Genomic DNA, 20,316 nt, shown 5'->3' on the forward strand with positions numbered 1-20,316 from the left:
CTGGGTGCCAGCCACCTGCTGGACAGAGCAGGACTCTCAGCAAAGCAGACGGTGACTGTCTTTGCCCAGCTCAAGCTTAGCCTGTTCTCATCACACCATACAGATATTTCTTGCAGGACTTCAGCCAATCTCTCCAGTTCCCTATGAGAGTTCCCTGGTATCAAGACCATACTGTCATCCACGTAGGCGATTGCCTGTGTGCTATCTCCAAAGTCAATCCTCAAGAAGATGTCCATCACCAGATTCCAAAGTAAAGGACCGAGGACCAACACCTGGGGGCAGCCTTTGGTCACTGGCTTAGAGAAGGTTTTAAGGTGTAGCTCAACACTTCTACCTTCCAGGTAACTGTGCAGGATTGCAATGAGATGCTCTGGCACACCAACATCCTTCAACCTGCCAACAAGAATCCCTCAGTTCAAGTTGTTGAAGGCACCCACGATATTGATGAAAAGGCCTAGCATGTACCAAGTGTCTTGGCAGCGAATCTGCCAAAAGACTAACTCTACAGCATCAGCCGTTGATCTGCCTGGCACAAATCCAAACTGGAAGTGGCTTAGAGGGGCATTGGTGGAGAGATGATCCATGAGAAACCCATGATTCACCTGCTCAAACACTTTCCCGGGCACAGAGACCGGAGTGATTGGTCTGAGACTTTTGAGGTTGCTCATGTCCACCTCTTCCTTCTTTGGAATCATGATCAGGCAACCCTTCTTCCAAGAGTTTGGAAAGTAGGACAGCCTCAAGCATGTGGTGAATAACATGGCTAGCAGTTCAGATATTATCAGTAGGGTCTTGATCAGAAACTCTGGCAAGACTCCATCAATGCCTGAAGCCTTTCTCTTGCTAGTACAGAGGACAGCTTGCTGCACTGTCCCCTTTTCCACTGCTTGAGCTAGAGGCTGGATGAGACGAGGTACTGGGAGGTCGTCAACTTGATGTATGACTTTGTCATCATCTGGTACTAAAGACAAGTCTTGCAGTCTCTTCTGGGCTTTCTGTATAAATGCCGGGCGCACTCTGGAGAGAAGACCACATGGTCTCCCTCTTCAGCTTGCCATGCAGCAGCTTATATGGTATTCCCATGGGTCCTCTTCATGCTCGGCCAGAAATTCTCTTCAACTAGCAAGCTTTGCACTCTTTACCGCAGAGAAGTACGCCCAACAAGCTGCAAGATAAAGCTGCTGAGCCTCCTCCCGCAAAAAGGCATCCCTTGTTTGCTGGTACCTCCTGCGCTTCTGCCTTAGATCCAAATGGAGAGCATTGAGTTGAGGCCTCCACCAAGGTATTGGTCCCTCCACAACTCGGAGCACAGGGAGAGTCTGTCTGGCACCGGCCACAAGACAGCTCATGAGGTTGCTGATGGCCTCATCAATGTCTGCAATAGACTCGAAGTGCTCCTGGCAGGATGCAACTATGCCATCCTCTACAGCAGCCGCAGACCAGTCAGCCCTCTGGAGCGCTAATGGGGAGCAAGTGTTGGCAGATCGAGTCTAAGAACAGTACCACCCAAGGCCATGGTGTACCTGAGAAGGGCATGATCAGAACTGAAACCGCAGAACACACCCTCCACTGCTCAACTCGACCTGAACCCAAGGAAGAGAGAGTAACGTTGATGTTAGACGAGCCATTGAGGCCTTGAAAGGTACAGGGCTGACCAAGGACATTCTCCACCATCAGGTTTGTCGCAGTGATAAAGGCCTCAGCAAGCTGAGTCCTTTCCTCATCAGCCTGTGATCTGCCCAGAATGGCATGCCAAAGACAGGATCTTGTGTTGAGATCTGCTCCAATTAAGATCTGCTTACCCCTGAGGGCTTGTAGGATATTTCCAAGCTGCTCCCAGTACTGGCCCGGGTGTTCTCTGTACTGGAAATAGGTGGACACCATGTACAACTCCCACCCACTCTTTAACTTCACAAGCCATGGCTATATGATCCATCATCAAGTGAGAGAGAGAGCCAGGACATCAATGCCCCATTCTTAAACTGCCATGTGAGTCTTAGAGCTGCCCACACTCACAAGTTGGATGTCCATCCCAAAACCCCGAACGTGACCCTCCTGTGAGTATGGTTCTTGTGCCAAGAAGACCTTGATGTTGTGGGTCTCTATGATGACTCCAGCCTCAGCTGTAACCACCATGGTGCCCTATAGGTTCAGCTGACCAACCCACAGTAGGTCAGCCCCCGAAACCCCCAACTGCACACCAGATGATTCCTCCACCACACCAAAGGAGCTGGTCATTACTGTCCATCCTGATTCTGACTGCCGTGCTGGCTACTCTTGCTTTCGGAACTGCAGTACTGGCCTGGGCTGGCGCTATCTTAACTGGCACCACCCGTCCCACAGCCCTAGCAAGCTCCTCCTTCTTGTACATGGGGCAGTCTGTTGACACTGGGGAGTGTGTGCACATCTCCCAAGGCTGCTTTGCCCTGATGTAGTGACACAAGTAGCCTTCTTGCTCTTCAACTTACATGACTTGAAGTCATGGCCTTCCTTGGCGCAATGCCCACAGGTCAGCTGTGACTCACAAGTCTTGGCAACATGACTGTATTTATGGCACTTGAAGCACCTAGTCACCCTGACATGCTCTTCCACTCGGAAAGGCGAACCAGGCAATTGAGATCTCTCCCAAGTCTAGAAGAGCATCTCCGAGCTTCGGGCTAGCATACCTAGCCTCAACAAGCCTGAAGGCCGGCTCTGCTGATATTGCATGACAAAGCCAGGCAGCATCCTCAACACTGTTGGTCACAACCAGCACGTCACTGGAGCAGGTGACAGATGTCCTGCAGACATGCATGTCTGCTTCAGATGGGGACACCTTTTCCTTCAGCAGCTTCTCTTCACTCTCATAGGGATAGTATTATTGATTTTTAAAAACACACGAAAATCTTTTAGAGCACACTCCAAAATGCACAATGTCAATAAATGATGCATTACTGGTTGCCGCATCGTGCCTTCTAGGATTTGTACCTGAAACTCTTGTATTGGAAAGCATACATGCTACCCATCATACTGCAGAGGATATCTCATTACTGTTTGAATATTTGAGCTACATGTATCATTGTACCTTTCTCTTTTTACTTTCCTTGCCCTATTACCATAGGTAAGGAAAGTATTGCTTTCCGAAAAAAATTAAGGTACCTCAATTTCTGAATTTCTATACGTTTTAAGGTCCCCTGAATCCAAAAAAGTGATTTTTGGGTATTGGTCTGTGTGTGTGTGTGTGTGTGTGTGTGTGTGTGTGTGTGTGTGTGTGTGTGTGTGTGTGTGTGTGTGTGTGTGTGTGTGTGTGTGTGTGTGTGTGTGTGTGTGTGTGTGTGTATGGGTGTATGTGCGTCTGTGTACACGATATCTCATCTCCCTATTAACGGAATGACTTGAAATTTGGAACTTAAGGTCCATACACTATAAGGATCTGACACGAACAATTTCGATCAAATGCGATTCAAGATGGCGGCTAAAACGGCAAAAATGTTGTCAAAAACAGGGTTTTTCGCAATTTTCTCGAAAATGACTCCAACGATTTTGATCAAATTTATACCTAAAATAGTCATTGATAGGCTAAGCTATATCAACTGCCTCAAGTCATATCTGTAAAAATTTCAGGAGCTCCGCCCCATCTATGCAAAGTTTGATTTTATATTTTCCATCTACTTACACTCTTTAATAACTAAACCAGCTGTCATTGTTTTATCAGAGATTTGGATATCGGATTTTGAAGCGGAGTCCTATCAGTTGGACAGTTACAATCAGTATACGAAATGCAATAATACGTACAGATCAGGTGGTGTATTAGTGTTTGTTTCGAAAAAGTATTCGGTTACTTCAATACCGTTAGATATGATAGCAGCCGATGCAATCAAGGTTACTCTTGATCTCGCCTCTGGTCGCAAATTCTCTGTTATCGCTGTTTATCGTCTTCATTCAGTATCTGTGTCAACTTTTATTGAGCAGCTTAACGATATTTTACCTTCATTCAATGATAGAAATTTAATGCTAATAGGCGATATAAATTTATGCTTACTTGAATCTTCGCGAATTGTAGACGAATACCAGACTTTAATGAGTAGCCACGGCTTCACGCAACTATTAAATTCTCCCACACGTGGTAATCGATGTATAGATCATATATATCTCAGGTCAAGAGACAATATATTATCTGAGGCCCATGTATTATCTTCTGGTCGTAGTGATCATGATGCAACTATCTGCCTTTTGGATTCAAGTTATTTTCTATCAAATGTCAAACCGTTTTATTATAAAAATCAGAAAACTAAAACTATTGATAGGACTTTGCTTTCTAATCTGTTGAGAAATGCAGTTTGGACTGAAGTTTTCAATACAATGAATGTGTCTGATGGATTTGATATATTTTTAAAAACTTTTCACGAAATAGTAAATAAAGCCACCATTGAGAGTAGTAAATTAAATAAAATAAATAATGTCAAGATTTTGAAACCCTGGATGACGGTTGAGCTATGTAAGAGACAGCATCATAGAAATCGGTTGTATAAAAAAGTAAAGAAAAATCCACTAAATTTTAGATTGAAAAGAGAATTTGACATTTTTGCATTTAAATTGAAACAGGATATGGCAAGTAGGAAGAACCAATACTACCATAATTTGTTTGATATGAATAAAAATAACCCACGAAAACAATGGGATACAATTAATAAAGTTTTGGGTACAGCGAATAATAAGAAAAATGCCCTTGATTCAATTAGGACATTTGACAATCCACATTTGACTGTTCAGCAACCGCTTGAAGTGGCTGAGGAGTTTAATAAATTTTTCGTCACAATTGTAGAAAAGCTTATCGATCAAATCGATGACTCTAGCAATATGAACCCTTCTGATTTTAATAAAATGTTTCCTCCACTTTCTGTGCAAAACTCCTTTTTCTTTTTCCCAACTTGTGTAGATGAGGTAAAACGTATAATTTCTCAATTGAATCAAAATAAAGCATCTGGAATTGATGGTATATCAGCGTTTATCGTTAAACTTTCCAGTGAATTCATAAGTCCTGTGCTAGCTCATTTGATCAATCTAAGTTTTGAAAGTGGTGAATTTCCCGCCCATCAGACAGTTTCCAGTACACATTATTCTTCTTCTTTTCGCATTTTCTAATAATTACCTATTTGCAATGTGTATTCACATAATTATAACAGTTAAGATAAGAAAGGCGAAATGTCGAAAATAATTAAAATTGAACAGGTTTGATCACTAACATGAATGAATGAATATAGCATCTGCTTCAATGTAAACAAATATCGTACTATGATTTACATCAACGTGTCAGCATTGTTTGAATGGTAATCACTGTAAATTCATAAGTAATGCTGCCAGTTTCAGGTGAATATCAACAAATGGATATTCATATTTTTAATTTTTCATTGAAAGCAAACCTTCTATTTTCTTTGTTGAATCAACCAATGTTTTTGGAATAATTAATACATGAATAAAGCACCTTACCGTTACTACTATTAACCATATTTTTACAGTTAGGATGGTAACAACAGCTATTGGTCGGTTTCAATAAAAAATCGCTTTGTTTCCGTATGTTGAATGTTGCCCCAATTTCCTTATTCTTTGCACAAAAATTCAGCCATGGTCACTTCTGAAGTTTTTTAGAATACCCTCATCATACAAATTTCAACGATATTGTTGAAGCAGTTTTTGACTCACTTAGTGAGTATAACCTAATAAAGTGACAGAACTCAATCTTATTTAGAAACCATCCTCATATCATTTCTTCAGTTTCTCTTCTCTCTACTTTCTCATCTCTCTTACTCTTCTCCTTATTTCATTCTCTACCTCTCTTTTCATAAAATTATCTTTATTATCTACTTAAAATTATCTTAATCTATATACTAAATTTCTCAGTTTTCTTCTTCTTCTTCTACTTTCTCATCTCTCTTACTCTTCTCCTTATTTCATTCTCTACTTTCTCTTTTTCATAAAATTATCTTTATTTCTACTTATAATTATCTTAATTTATATTATCTAAATTAATTCTATTTTAACTTCCAACAGTTACTGTTTTTATTTGTAATACTTATATTCTTGTTTATTTGAATACTGTTGTATCTTGTTTACTTGTTTTGTATTGTACTGTTGTTTAGTGCAACGGGTCTATCAAGACCTAGCACGTCATAATAAAAATCAATCAATCAACTTACTGCCAACCTGGCAAAATCAGACTGTTAATCAATTTAGTTGCCAATTTTAACCGTAACAACTATTTCGAGAAGGTACTCTCTCTAGATTATAGCATAGAGAAACATTAGCGTAAGTTATTTACTTCTATTTATGTTTTATGTTTCTCTATGATTATAGTTGTATATAAACATATGGTATGGACATTTCAATCATAACTGAGAAGAGAGAAGAATATACATGCTAAAAGACGAACCTTAAAACCTCATAGTTTAAAATATCGCCAAAAGATCTCTTAGTACCTAGGACCTATAAGGAAGCTATATTCTAAGTTTTGTTGCAATCCATCCAGTAGTTTTTTTAGAAATCGTGATCAGTGAGTGAGTGAGTAAGTGAGTCAGTGAGATAAGAATTTTATAAGTATAGATAGAAGATTTAGGCTGTCTTTGATTATTATTCTAGTTGGAATATTGTCATACTCGGGAGCACTACTGCCTTTGAGGCTATTAATCACTTTTGTTAATTCTTCCTTTGAAACCTTTTTCAATTCAAATACAGTATCAACCCCTTATTCTTGATCTATGGCTCCCCTACTGGATTCAAGGATCTAGTTGTACTTAGTACGGATCATTATTCTAATAGGCAGTGGCGGCTCTGCCTAAAAAAATCAAGTGGGACACTACCTATGTTTGATTGAAATATCATGATAATCTTCATCATCTCCTTCGTAATATAAAGTCAGCAAGTGCAACATAATTTTTTTTCACTTATTTATATTTCAAATCTGATAGGAAATCTGTAGAATGGTTGATAACACTATAAATGATAACATTGAACTATTGTAACTTATCTCTTTCAACCACCGATTCTTTTGCTGTATAAAAATTTGATTTTGTCAACAGAAACTTATCTGTGATAATAGTTGGTTCTGTAACTGCTTGTAATAACACCTAAATACTGGAATGCATGTAGTAATCTGTAGAAGTGTAAAAATATGTTTTCATCTTAATGAGCGAGTTAATTTATGCAAGTCCATAATGTTTCTAGTACTGTTCTTCTATCAAAGTTTGGGTAAAGAATGATTGAAAATGAAGAAAGAATGATAAGAAAAAAGCTATAAACTGATTTAAGATGATTTTTAGTATTCTGTATACCTGTAAACCAGTAGTAAATAAAAATGCTCGATGGTAGGATTATATAATTTCAATAAATATAAATGCTAGTTTGATATAGGCCAGTTTCTTTAGTCAAGTTTATCAGAGAAGCAGCTCCCATTTCTCATTCAACTAAATAGTTGACGTAAAGGTGCTAACTTTGATATTTAATGTGATTGCTTCAATTGCTGTTTTCTTATAGATGTATTATTTTCACAATAAGTCTCGAAGAATTCACCTTGGGTTTTTGTATTTAAAGTTTAAATTCAATTGAAGACTCATTTCCTTTTCTTTGAGTGAGTTTGGTATTACTTCATTGTAATAAGCTTTAAACAAATCTAAATTATTTTTTGTTTTTTCGATTCAAGCAAGCTTTTATGAACTCTCGATTATTTGAATTGTTTTTACCGCATATAGTTTTCTACTTAGATTCCAATTTAAGTATAATTTTTTTCTATCTATTTTACAGTAGCTTAATATTTATGTTGGTATTGTTAATATAAGATTGTATAAGGAGATTTATCTGTTGTTAGATGAAACGTTCAGTATATCCAATGAAGTGAATCATACTTGAATCTCAACTTTTGGTAGCAATTAAGTTTGATTTATGTTTTAGATTAATAAGAACAAATGAATTGCGCTTTAATTATTTAATACCTCGTGCTTTCAACGCTCATAGTTATTTATAAATAATTGTTGTAAATCAATTGAGATTTTATATAGCAATCATTATTTACTGTAGAAAGTCAATTATTATTGTAATTTGTTGAAGAAAGATATAATTTGTACATTGTAATTTGTTGAAGAAAGATATAATTTGTACATTGTAATTCTGATTCTACAAGAGATTTTTTATCGCCTTGAAGATAATAGTGATTTGAAAATTATTTTATTCATGAACAAGCCTGAGATCAGCGAAAATACGAGTATAATATGATTAATATTTAATTATTCATAATTTTGATGATGTACTTATTGTATCAATCAATAAAGAATCATATAATTCTGAAATCTCTAGATAGATGTATCTTTCACTCGTGTTATTGTTATTCAAACGTTAAATGGTTATATTTTCATAATTTCACTGTGATCATGTTAAATTCATCTGTGTCTGTTACTGAGAATATAGAAATAAAGATGTTCATGAACATTTGCAATAAGAGTATAATATATCTGAACTGACTCAATGTAATATAATATATCATAGAATTATTTTAATCTTTTTACTGTTAGAATCGGTAGACGTTTGTCGACGTAATTATAATATTTTCATGACTGTTAACTGCACATTTCTTTGAAAATTTGCAAAGTGTAACACCAACTTATCAATGCTATTGAACTGAGTTTACAATAATATTGTTAGTAAGATGTAAATTGCGTACCAATTCGAAATCCAAAGCTATATATATAATTATATAATATATATTTTGTTGAAAATATTTTTAAAATTAATTGTTTGGAAAAATTAGGATAGCAATCCTTTTTCATCAATAGGCAGTACTGCTAATAGACGCTATTGATTTGTAACTAAACGCAATAGTTTTTATTGATTTATAACGAGTACTTTATAGGTCGCTTAGGATAAATTATTTTGTTTTTCTTGACTGAATTTATATTAATATTCTATTATAAACATCCATATGTTATTTTAAGGAGTGGTTGTAAAATGATATTATTAAGCAACAATTTACAAATTATATTTACTGCACTTGTAAAGATCGAACATAATTTTACTAACAGATGATACATAGTTATAGTTTCTAGCACCTGCAGAAAGAATAATCTTCACGTTATATCTAGAGGTTGACCTTAGTTTTACTCACGATACTTCAATATTTATTATAGTTTCAATAACGCGCTTCAAATGAGTACAATTATACTTTTTTCTTCAAATATTCTCTTAAAAAATTTCTCCCTCAAGGATAAATAATAACAGTGAACCTCAATTCAAATTTATTGTTGTTTCATAAATACAAAAGTAAGCCTGCAATGTAAAACACCAGACCAACCTTTATCCCCTAGGATAGATTATGTTAATAATATTATTATTATTGCATGGATAAAGTTTAATTGATTGCTGATTAAAGCTAATACGTGTTGTTTCCGGTTGATTCTATAATGTATGTAATCTTGTTATTAAAAACTACCAATTTCAAATAACTCTCAATCATGCACTCTTTAAAGATTTTAAATAATAATGTTTATAGTTTATAGTTTATAGTTTATTCTATAATACTACTTACAATTTTATAATGACTGAAGATGTTAGTCCAAAACTATTTGACTGTACTTAATTGAATTCTATCATTTATCTCTGAAATTAAAACAATAACTTCTCCAAATGTAGTAAGTAGAGAATGCATTGTATTGTATATCATTTTGTGGCCACCTATTATATGCCATTTTACATATTTATAAGTTGAATTCTATATTAGATACATTCATCCCATGCAATAGATAATCGTTAAAGACTGTTGTTATCTTGCCTGATACTGACAGCTTGAGTATTTTGTCTTATTCAGTGTCTTTTTCTTTTGAATATCGTTAGTATTGAAGCTATTCCAAGATTATTACTGATTTACCAGTGCCTTGAAACTATCGTATGCAATACGATGCGTACCTGATTACTGAATTCTTCTTATGTTTGATGATATTTACTGTAGATGTTTCTCTTGAGGCTGCGAAATTATGAAGTTATTCAAATGTTATCTTATTTTCATTGGCAGTATATCAATGGGTTTTGCCTATAGGGCCTATTTCAATCAAACTTATTCAATAGGCTATTAATGTTTTGTTTCTATGAAATCTCTACTTGTTTGAACATCATTTTTTCGGGAGAAAACGTTGCATTGTGATTATTAATGTATTTAACAATATATTGTATTTTATGCGATATCATCTGCAGTCTAAAAAATAGTGTTTCCTGCAGCTGTCAATAATACTTCATTTTGATGAGGACGGATTCATCCTTCTTCAATCTTCATAATTTTAAGTTGTCAAGAATTCTCATAGATTTGAGAAAATATTGAAACTTTCATGAAATATGCATGTTGCACAGAATATTCATCCACACCATGACTATTTGAATTATTAAAATTGATGATCTAAACAGTATTTCTTGAAGTATTTTTTGTAGTTCAATTCCTTTATCTCATTATTATGAATAACACATTTCAAAATTTTATAATTTATCAGTTTTATCAAAAATTGATAGTAGAATACTAAGATTTTGCACATTGATTTATATGAAAAATTAGTATTATTGTTGACCGTTTTAGTAGAATTGCTAACTGCTTTTAAGAAATAATAAATGAACACAGCCTTTTCAATATCTATGTTTTAAATTGCTCATAATTTGCAATAACTATTTTATTAATTTAGTCTAAGTAGAATTACATTCATATATGTAATTCATTAGTCGTATTGATCAGTTTAGGAACCTCATATGTAAAAAATAGAAATTTTAATTTAGGCCTATTGTTTCATCCACTAAATAATTGTTTAAATAATTTATTTATCTGTACATTGATTATTAAGAACTTTTTATCACTTGGGTATTATATAAAAAGCAATAATATTGTTCTCAATAATTATTCATTGCGTATATCTAAAAAGAGAGAAAATAAATCTATATTATTGAAATGGGCATTTTTTTCAACCTTTTCTCAAGTATGTTGATCTGTTGAGTGGAGTTACAGAGCCTCCTTCTAATAAATGTCGTACCCAAAAAATTTACAACACTGGAAAGTTGTGCTAATTTGCTACAAAGAATCTTGCTGTAGTCAACCGCTAGAAAATAGCCCGATGGAAATTGGAACACATGAGTGCAACGTTGCCCAATAAGAGTTGATCAACGTTGTCCACAGCTATTAATGAGAATATTAATTAATGCACTCGGCAAGAGTGTGGCGCCGGTATTACTTGTAAAAAGTAACGAGCACATGTTCTATAGGCAATTGAATATTCACTAAATTATCAAACCAGGAATAAATAATAGCCAGAAATGATTTATTATAAGGGAACATAGAAAATTAAAAAAAAAATAAACTTTAATGCCCGGTTTCAAAAAGTTCGGTCATTTGAACATGGTCAGGCCTGGTACGATTGACAAGAGTGTGCACTGAAATTAACGATTGAAACTATCGCCATAGAATCATATTATGTTCCAGTGTACTCGTTAAAAAGCGTATTTATTTGGCCATGTTCAAATGTCTTAACCGGGTCGATGTCAAACGAGGCAAACGACAGAAGAGTCCTGCGACAGTCGAGACCAGCGACGGTAGAGACCGGCGACATTCGAGGCCAGCGACGGTAGAGGACTCCTGAAAAAGTGGCCTCAAATGTCGCCTGCGTTAGGCGACAGTTGAGGCCACTCTAATTTTTGTACAGCCCCGACAGTCGAGACCTGCGACGGCAGAGGACTCCTGAAAAAGTGGCCTCAAATGTCGCCTGCGTTAGGCGACAGTTGAGGCCACTCTAATTTTTGTACAGCCCCGACAGTCGAGACCTGCGACGGCAGAGGACTCCTCCAATTGAGTTTCGTCAACAAAGGTGGTCAAGTCATATACATTCCAGTACTTGGATGATGGTCATATTTTTAAGTAATGGGAATCCATTACTAATGCATTATGCCTCCTTCATTGACAAATATAAATAGTTATCCATCTTCTATCCATCTATAAGACGAGATGGTGTCTTGTCTTTCTGTATGTTTGTATGTGAGCTCATCACGCTTGAAATACTTGACTGATTAAGCTGTAATTCTTCACAAAGATGATCGTTCTGAAAATCCTTCAAGGATAAGCACTATCTACCTTCGAAGTTCATATGCTTTTTTTATGAAGGAAGTTTACATCATTTAGTTTTCAACAAATCAGAAGTTATAATCATTATAAAATGTATTTTGTCTGGAATCGCAGTAGGATGTGTCCTCAACTGTCGCCTGCTGCAAGCGAGTCTCTAATTTTTGTACAGGCCCGACAGTCGAGACCAGCGACATTCGAGGCCAGCGACGGTAGAGGACTCCTGAAAAAGAGGCCTCAAATTTCGCCTGCGTTAGGCGACAGTTGAGGCCACTCTAATTTTTGTACAGCCCCGACAGTCGAGACCTACGACGGGAGAGGACTCCTGAAAAAGTGGCCTCAAATGTCGTTAGGCGACAGTTGAGGCCACTCTAATTTTCGTACACTCCCGACAGTCAAACACTGTAAAACAGTCCTCTATGGTCGTAGGCCTCGAATGTCGTCGGTCTCGACTGTCGCGCCCCCGTCTTAACCGAGCTTGTGCGGATTATGTCTTGAATTATGACCATGGTGGAAACAGACATTAGTTCAACCCATACCATAGAAATATCAAATTCGCTTCAGGAGCAAGACAAATAGGGTAGGGATGTGAATTGTTAAAAAAGTTCAATTATTATATAGGGATAACTAATACCCTTTTGAACTACTAGTTTTTAAAGTTTAAAAAGGGTAGGTAGCCTACTAGTTATTTCTATGATAATTTTATCAATTCTAGTAGGTATATAATTGTAGGCAAAATAATTGAAAAAGGACTTGATGGAGTTTTAAAATTTCCACTGACTTCTGACTCTATGTATTGAATCTTACTATTGCTCAAAAAAGGGTATAGAGGGAAATGTTTGGAAAACAATTTTTGACCCCACAGTTCTGTTAAGGGTAGTAAGGATGTAAACATATCAAAAGTCCCCACCCCTACCCCCTGTGCTAAGGGGGTGGGGGTAGTTTAAAGGTACTATTTTTTGTTTTTCGCATAAAACTCAAAAACTATGTATCTATGTAACTATGTACTTGACTGTCCTATAACAAATTAAAGCTGGTACATAATTTCCTACAATATTCATTCTACAACTTTTTTATATCTCGAGATATAATACTAGATATCTCTAGTATTCGAGATAACCTATCTGACCTTGGTGGTATTGCTGAACAGGAAAGTAATTTAGGTAATTCACTACTTACTATGGTGTCTAGGATTCTTTCCAGTGCTAAAAAGTTACCGTATAGTCTATTAGTAAATAGTCTAAAGAAGTTACCGTACGGAGAAAAAGGTAAGAAATGAATATTACAATAATTTGAATAATACTCATCTATTTCACATTCCATGACGAACTGCTAGATCATAATTCGTTTTTTAACTATTTTTCACTCTACAGTCAGGTTTTTGAATAAAAGTTATTAAAACATAGCATAGTATAAAAGTTTTAGTAACCTTTATTCAAAAAACCTGGATGTAGTGTCATGAAAAATACTTCAAAAACTAATATTATTAATAATACCGTACTTGAAATTTTATCTGACTAGAGTTGAACAAAATTCGTGAAGTTTGTGAGGTGAGTCCTCATAGCTTACTATATAATTTTTAAGCATTTTGAGCCGAATGTCTTTACTAAAGAGGATTTTGTAATAAAATGAATTGAAAACCTACGGGGAAATATTATTTTGTATCTTACCTACTCTTACTTACTAACCACATCATAATATTGTCAAAAGCATAGGCTACCGTTCTGTAGGTATGTAATTGAAATTTATTATTGCGGTATTCAATAATAATAATAATAATAATAATAATATAGTCTCAATTATAGAATATACAATAATATTGTGTATAGGGTTTCTCTGATACGGTATAAAATTATTTAATTATTGAAAAATATATTTTCTCAACTAATAAAATGTGATTTATTATTTCATATAAAATTACATCAGATACTATATGTATCAGCTATCCTCTTTAGAAGGCAGTAGCATGGTAGAGAATCAGCAACACTGTTGCCTCTTCTTCTACTACCATTATAACATTCATACTATAAGCCTACAGTGAGGTCCACGTTATAATGACAGTGATTAGCAATGATAATGCTATCCTTGTTCATCATTCAACAAAGCAGATAGCGCTATCTCTTTCTCGCTTTGTTCTGTTGCCAGATCGTCTTTTAACAATGTAGAATTAATAATTAGTTGACAAAATATTTCATCTTAATTATGAAAATTCATAATGAAGTTATTAAAAATATAATTTCTTGCTTAATAAAGTATAATTGATTATTATAAGCGAGAATGAACAGTTAATATTACATCAATAAACCTATCGTTTATAGAAGACAGAGAATCGGCAACGTTGTCCTCCTATATTTCTCTACTGCCATTATAACGTGGACCTCACTGTATATAGACACTTTCGAGTTTCGACTTTCGATTCATAGGTAAATTGAATTTTAATTTTCTACTCATAGTCCGGACGCAAATGTCATGAAAAATGTACTCCGTGGTCATTTTTGAGTAACAGCCGTGGAAGATGTCTCAATTATTCCTTGTTAGGTCTAGCATAATAAGGATTGTGATGATAAGTCGAAATCACAGGCAAACACCTCGGAAATAAGATGGCCGCCAAAGTTTTTAGGGTTTTGCTATATCGGTTGTATTTCAATAACCATTCGAGATATTCAACCGTTTTTTAAACAAAAATATTTTTAAAACCGTCCTCTACAAATTTTGTTGTATAAAATTTCCCTCTAAAATTTTACTCATATTTTATTTTATACCTTCAAGATCCCAAAAAACGTTTTTTTACTTTCCTTGCCCTATTACCATAGGTAAGGAAAGTATTGCTTTCCGAAAAAAATAAGGTAGGTACCCCAATTCCTAAATTTCTATACGTTTCAAGGTCCCCTGAGTCCAAAAAAGTTTTTTTTTTTTGGTATCGGTCTGTATGTGTGTGTGTGTGTGTGTGTGTGTGTGTGTGTGTGTGTGTGTGTGTGGTGTGTGTGTGTGTGTGTGTTCCCACATTCCCAATAATCAGGCTTCATAGACAATTTAAACAAAAAATTCCAAGTGGAAAAGATTGAGCATGAAAATCTCTACAATTAAAATGTTATTATTTTAATTGCAAACTGTTGGCAACTGTTGATTCTATTGAATCATTCACTATGAAGAGATAGCAGACTTCGTGTGTCTCCAGCGTTATTGTCCTGTCACCAGCTGGCTTGGTTCTTTGAATAGTAGACTTGAGATGCGCCTGAACAATAGCGTCAGGTGATTAATTTTCATAACGGCAAGGAAAGTTGTGTGATTTTCTCATTTTTTTTCAATTTTTTCCATTAAATAACTTTTTTGTGAAAGGAATACAGATAAATTTCAAACCTATAAAATTTAGATCGTTTCTGTTATTGCGACTTATCATCACTATCCTTATTATGCTAGACCTATAGAAGAAATTGAAACGTATTCCATGGCTGTTACCCTAAAATGATCACCAAATGACATTAAATTTGCGACCGGACTATCAATTATTATTTGAAAGGGTTTTCTTTCTCAGTGCTTTACTTTTAATTTTGATAAAAATACATTGTAGTCACATGAAATTAATATAGTACACATAATAGATAATACCAGCAAAAAAAAACGTTTATTCTATTATAATAAAATAACGTAAATTCGAAAGTTATTTTGTTGTAAATTCAACGCACTCAACACTTAAAAACAACCGCCTTTCATGAAAACGGATCGATCATAGGGGCCGTGTTGCCGTGTTATTGTGGTTATCTAGTCGGCAGACGATAACATAATCATAACCTGTTTCTAAACTTTGTTCTTTGCTGGAACTATGTAATTATTGTTAAAATATATTGGTGATTTGTTTAATTTAATAATATTTACAAGTTCAATTAACAGTTTTTTGTAAGTTACAGTGATAATCTTACATTAGCATATTTGGAACTTGTGCAGTGTGCAGTCTGGAATTAAATATCAGTGTATTTTTATGACACTGTTAAGTCAGTAATTTTGTCATTCATTTCATGCTTATCATTTTTTAAATTATTCTGAAGATGCTTTCAATAATTTTAAATACATTGAAATTATCATCTTTACTTGAATTCTTCAAAATAAGGTGTGTAATCAGCTACCAGAAGTATCAGATTAGCTACCAATGATCTATTTTTAGATTTCGACAGATTTAAATTGCACCTTCTAACCCATGATTTTTTATCGACAATAGTACTATTTTTATTAATTCAGCCAGTTTTTGTGTTGTATTTGTAGCCAATTATCAATTGCCTACTACGTTTACTAGCACCGTGCAAAAATTCATCTTTCCACTACCTAATCTGTTACGCATCAAGTCTCAATTGACTCGGCTAAGGAAACCAGTAATAATAATAATAATAATAAAGCCAGTAAATATTCATTTAAGGTCAACTTAATATAGCTTTCCATCTCGTTCTTCTATACAGGTTGATTCTCTGATAGACTTGATGACACAATAAATGATGAAGCCAGAAGAGATAACTACTTATGGCTCCTGGGTGAAAGACAGAGTCCTTGGAGTTGGAGGATTCGGGGTTGTAACATTGTGGAGAAAGCAAGATGAATACATCGGTAAGTCACTTCAATAGTTGTTAACTTTTAATAAAATGTTTACAGTATGTATAAAATTGGGTTACTGTATTTTCTTAGATACTTTATATTTCAGGCTGTTGCCTAGGACTGAGGATTATGAATAGACTATGTCAGATGCTTCAAATAGATTAGTGTAAAATAGTTGTGCAGTGTTTTTATTACATTGGGATACCAGTGAAAGTCCGAAGTAGTTGCTGATCATTATTTCTTATTGCGTTTATTACAATAGGTACAGCAGCCCCCACACCAAAGCCATTACTGCTACTTAGAAAATAATAATCTCATTTCATTGTTACCTGTTATCCCATCAGGTTTTCTTTCTTGTTTCACTCAATTCCAATTACAATTAGTATGTCTCCGACTACTGAATTAATTCAAACTCATTTCAATTTGTTTAAATTTTTGTTATGTAAACTTTTTTGTTATTTCTATTTATTTAAAATCTATATCATTCAAACACATTTCATTTTGCTACATAATTGTCAAGTTGATTGATGTTTTTTACAGCTTTGAAAAAGTGTCGCTGGGAGAACGTGTCATTCGACCAGGTGACCGCCAAACAACGAGAACGATGGACACTGGAAGTGAGCATAATGAAGCGTCTCAGCCATCCCAACGTAGTGAGCTTCGTGCAATTGCCCGGCGACTTTGCGTCCATGAAGTCCGAACTGCCAGTGCTTAGCATGGAGTACTGCTCGCTCGGTGATCTCAGACAAGTAAACTTACAAAATTCACTTGAAATATATTTACCTAACATTGATTAGCAGTCCATTTACAAAATACTTTTTTCTCCTCCCACTATCCAAAGTTCTACTTATCTTTTTTGCCCTAGAGTAGGGAGTGAAGGGTTCACTAGACTTGACCTAACTCCATCTAAAAACATGGGTAGTCTATTGGTCTATGTTTCTGAGCGCTTATGTAGGAGGTAGATAGGAAGGTCAGATAATAGACGATATTAAGTTTTTGTTTATAAGTTTAGTGCAGATGTAAGTTTTAGTGCAGACAAAAGCCAAATAATGTGATCTATAACTCATTAAATAAAATGCTCTTGTATGATTTATCCTGAAGTGATTAAAATTATATGAAAATATGAGTACCTAAATAAAAACCCAAGTACAAAATTAAAGTTTTAATTTTTAAAATAATATGAGGTACACATATTATTTATATAACATAACAAAATATTAATACAATCATCCAATCAAATTTCATTTCAATTAAATATAACATACGAAATAGGTCTTATATGAGTATATATATAGCCCAGTCAATGAAGGTCCAAAAAAGCAGTTTCGATCCGAAAATTAAATAAAAGCTGAATTTTCCACCATCGATAGAACCCTCCCAGTGGGTCATTCTCCCAAAAGTCCCAAGAAATCCCCTTGGAGCTTTCCGCCCCAGCCCCCTAAAACATGAAAAATGCAGATAAACACGGGAAATCAATTATCTCTGTAACCATTGATCGGGAACAGTTCTATCATATGCCATTCGATTCGTTACATTATGGACTACAATATTAGTTATATTGTTTTTACATTTTATAAGCTTTATAAATAATAATAATAATATTGTGTGACCTGGCTGGCTCAGGTCTGGCGTCAGAGTTTTCAGGTCGCAACTGATCAATTTCAGGGCCTCTGACATGACCTAGCTTTATAAATAATATAAATTAACGGTAATATAAATTTGATAAGTCCAGTATTAAATTAATTTATGTTGATTTTCATTGTATCGCTTTGTATCAATGTTACTTGCACTGTTTGCAATTCATCACTATTCTCTCAAGAATTAGTTTTTTTATGAATTTCATGATCTGAAAATTGAAATTCAATGCTATTTGGATGACGTTCACATTCCACTGGTTTTTTTACAATAATTGTTACGTTGAAGAGTGAGGCAATTCAATTCATTTGGAAGAAAAAGGAAATCACAGTGCGATTTGAACAGTGGATAGTAACTTTGAAATTCAGTTGCTCAATTCATTTCGGCTTGATACTATCATTTGTAATTATGGTTGATCAGAAATATGCATTGTATATAATGTTTATATTTCAGTTTGACTAATCTTCTATCACAGTCTCGCTTTCATTCATAAACATTATAATCCTAAATACGTTGATTACCTTAAAGATTATCTTACGTCGAACAATGTACAATACAAACAATTTTCATTAAATTACTATTATGATTATCATTGGAATTTCTGCCTGTGATTGAGAAAAAGTCATTTTATGAGCCTTGAAATTCTTACCTAGAAAAAGTTGCATTATTACTAGAAATTTTGTTATTTTTACTATTTATTATAGGTACTGTACATTGATTTTTGTGATTATAGAGATCAACTACTTTATTCCGAATCAGGATAAGGATAAATAGGGAAATTGTGAGATGGGGATATAACATCCATAGTTACATAGCATCAATTTGAAAGCTCTGATAATAATGATTTGAACGGAACTGCGATTCTGGCTTGGTATTGCCTCTTCATGTTCAGTGAGAATAGAAAGCTTCAGAGGAATTCGTTCTCACTATATGTGATAATTTTTGGTAATATTTTTGGTAACATTTGTTAATATTTGAACCGAATGGACAACAAATTAATCTACTTTCAGCTTGAAAATTTTCAACTTATCAGGAGTACAGTGTTATCATATAGTATCTCAGGTAGGCCCACCCTTTTATTTTTTTGTTCATGTGATCTGATGATATTCATTCCATTATCAAGTGTTTAAATTATAAACAGTGATGAAACAAGATAAAACACAAGAAAAGCTATGAAAAGAAATTTTGAATCTTCATTTTTCACAAAATAAGGATAAGATGAAGGAGTCGGACACATAATATATCATGAAACTTCGTTGAAAAACATCAATATCTGAAACTAGAGTTATCAAATTGTGTTACCTCTGACTCGTATGGAGAAGGCACACTTCAAATTAATATAGATTCTAATAAATTCTGTGAGCAAACAACGAAATCCTGATTTTTATCATGAGCATGGTTAAATCAAGAAAATTGTAATATTTTTCAGAGTATTGAAAAGTGAAAATCTATATACAGCGCATGTCAAAACAATAGACAAAATTAATTGTTTCGAGCGCCATAGTGTAAATGAGATGCAATGTAGACAGCAGTATTATTCTGTTTACTATGGTGAAGGGAGTCAGCCGCGTCGGCTGTTTCCCCTTCCACAGCGTCATCTTGAATCGCAAATACATAACAATATACATCAATGGATTTGCAATGAGAGTGGCTACATTAATTATTCGGCTCATTTTCCTTTAAAACTACTCGCTTTGAAGTTAATCGAAGAAAACAAAAAAATTAAATCGCAAACTCCCTAAATTTTTACATATATATTATTTTATCAAGAAAACTGTTAATTTTATTGAAAAAATGAATATAACTAATATTGTAGTCCATAATGTAACGAATCGAATGGCATATAATAGAACTGTTTCCGATCAATGGGTACAGAGATAATGGATTTTCCGTGATTACCTGCATTTTTCAACTTTGAGGGGGGCTAGGGGGGAAAGCTCCAAGGGGATTTTTTGGGACTTTTGGGAGAATGACCCTCTGGGAGGGTT

General features: G+C 34.6%; 1 protein-coding gene across 6 annotated transcripts in view; it reads left to right on the forward strand.

The window, feature by feature from the left end:
• The first annotated feature begins 15,873 nt into the window (after positions 1 to 15,873).
• The window catches only part of LOC111048096 (inhibitor of nuclear factor kappa-B kinase subunit alpha), a 50,366-nt gene continuing 45,923 nt past the window's right edge, over positions 15,874 to 20,316 (forward strand). For 2 of the 6 annotated variants that reach the window (XM_039437726.1, XM_039437731.1), the window contains exons 1-3: positions 15,874 to 16,217; positions 16,561 to 16,705; positions 17,234 to 17,442. In XM_039437726.1, coding sequence (XP_039293660.1) covers positions 16,594 to 16,705; positions 17,234 to 17,442 — 321 coding nt within the window. In that variant the 5' untranslated portion in view covers positions 15,874 to 16,217; positions 16,561 to 16,593. The remainder of the gene's footprint in view (positions 16,218 to 16,560; positions 16,706 to 17,233; positions 17,443 to 20,316) is intronic. The other 4 variants (XM_039437727.1, XM_039437728.1, XM_039437729.1 and 1 more) reach the window with 4 other exon arrangements.

This window comes from Nilaparvata lugens, chromosome 11 (assembly GCF_014356525.2).
Source record: "Nilaparvata lugens isolate BPH chromosome 11, ASM1435652v1, whole genome shotgun sequence".
Lineage (NCBI taxonomy): Eukaryota > Metazoa > Arthropoda > Insecta > Hemiptera > Delphacidae > Nilaparvata > Nilaparvata lugens.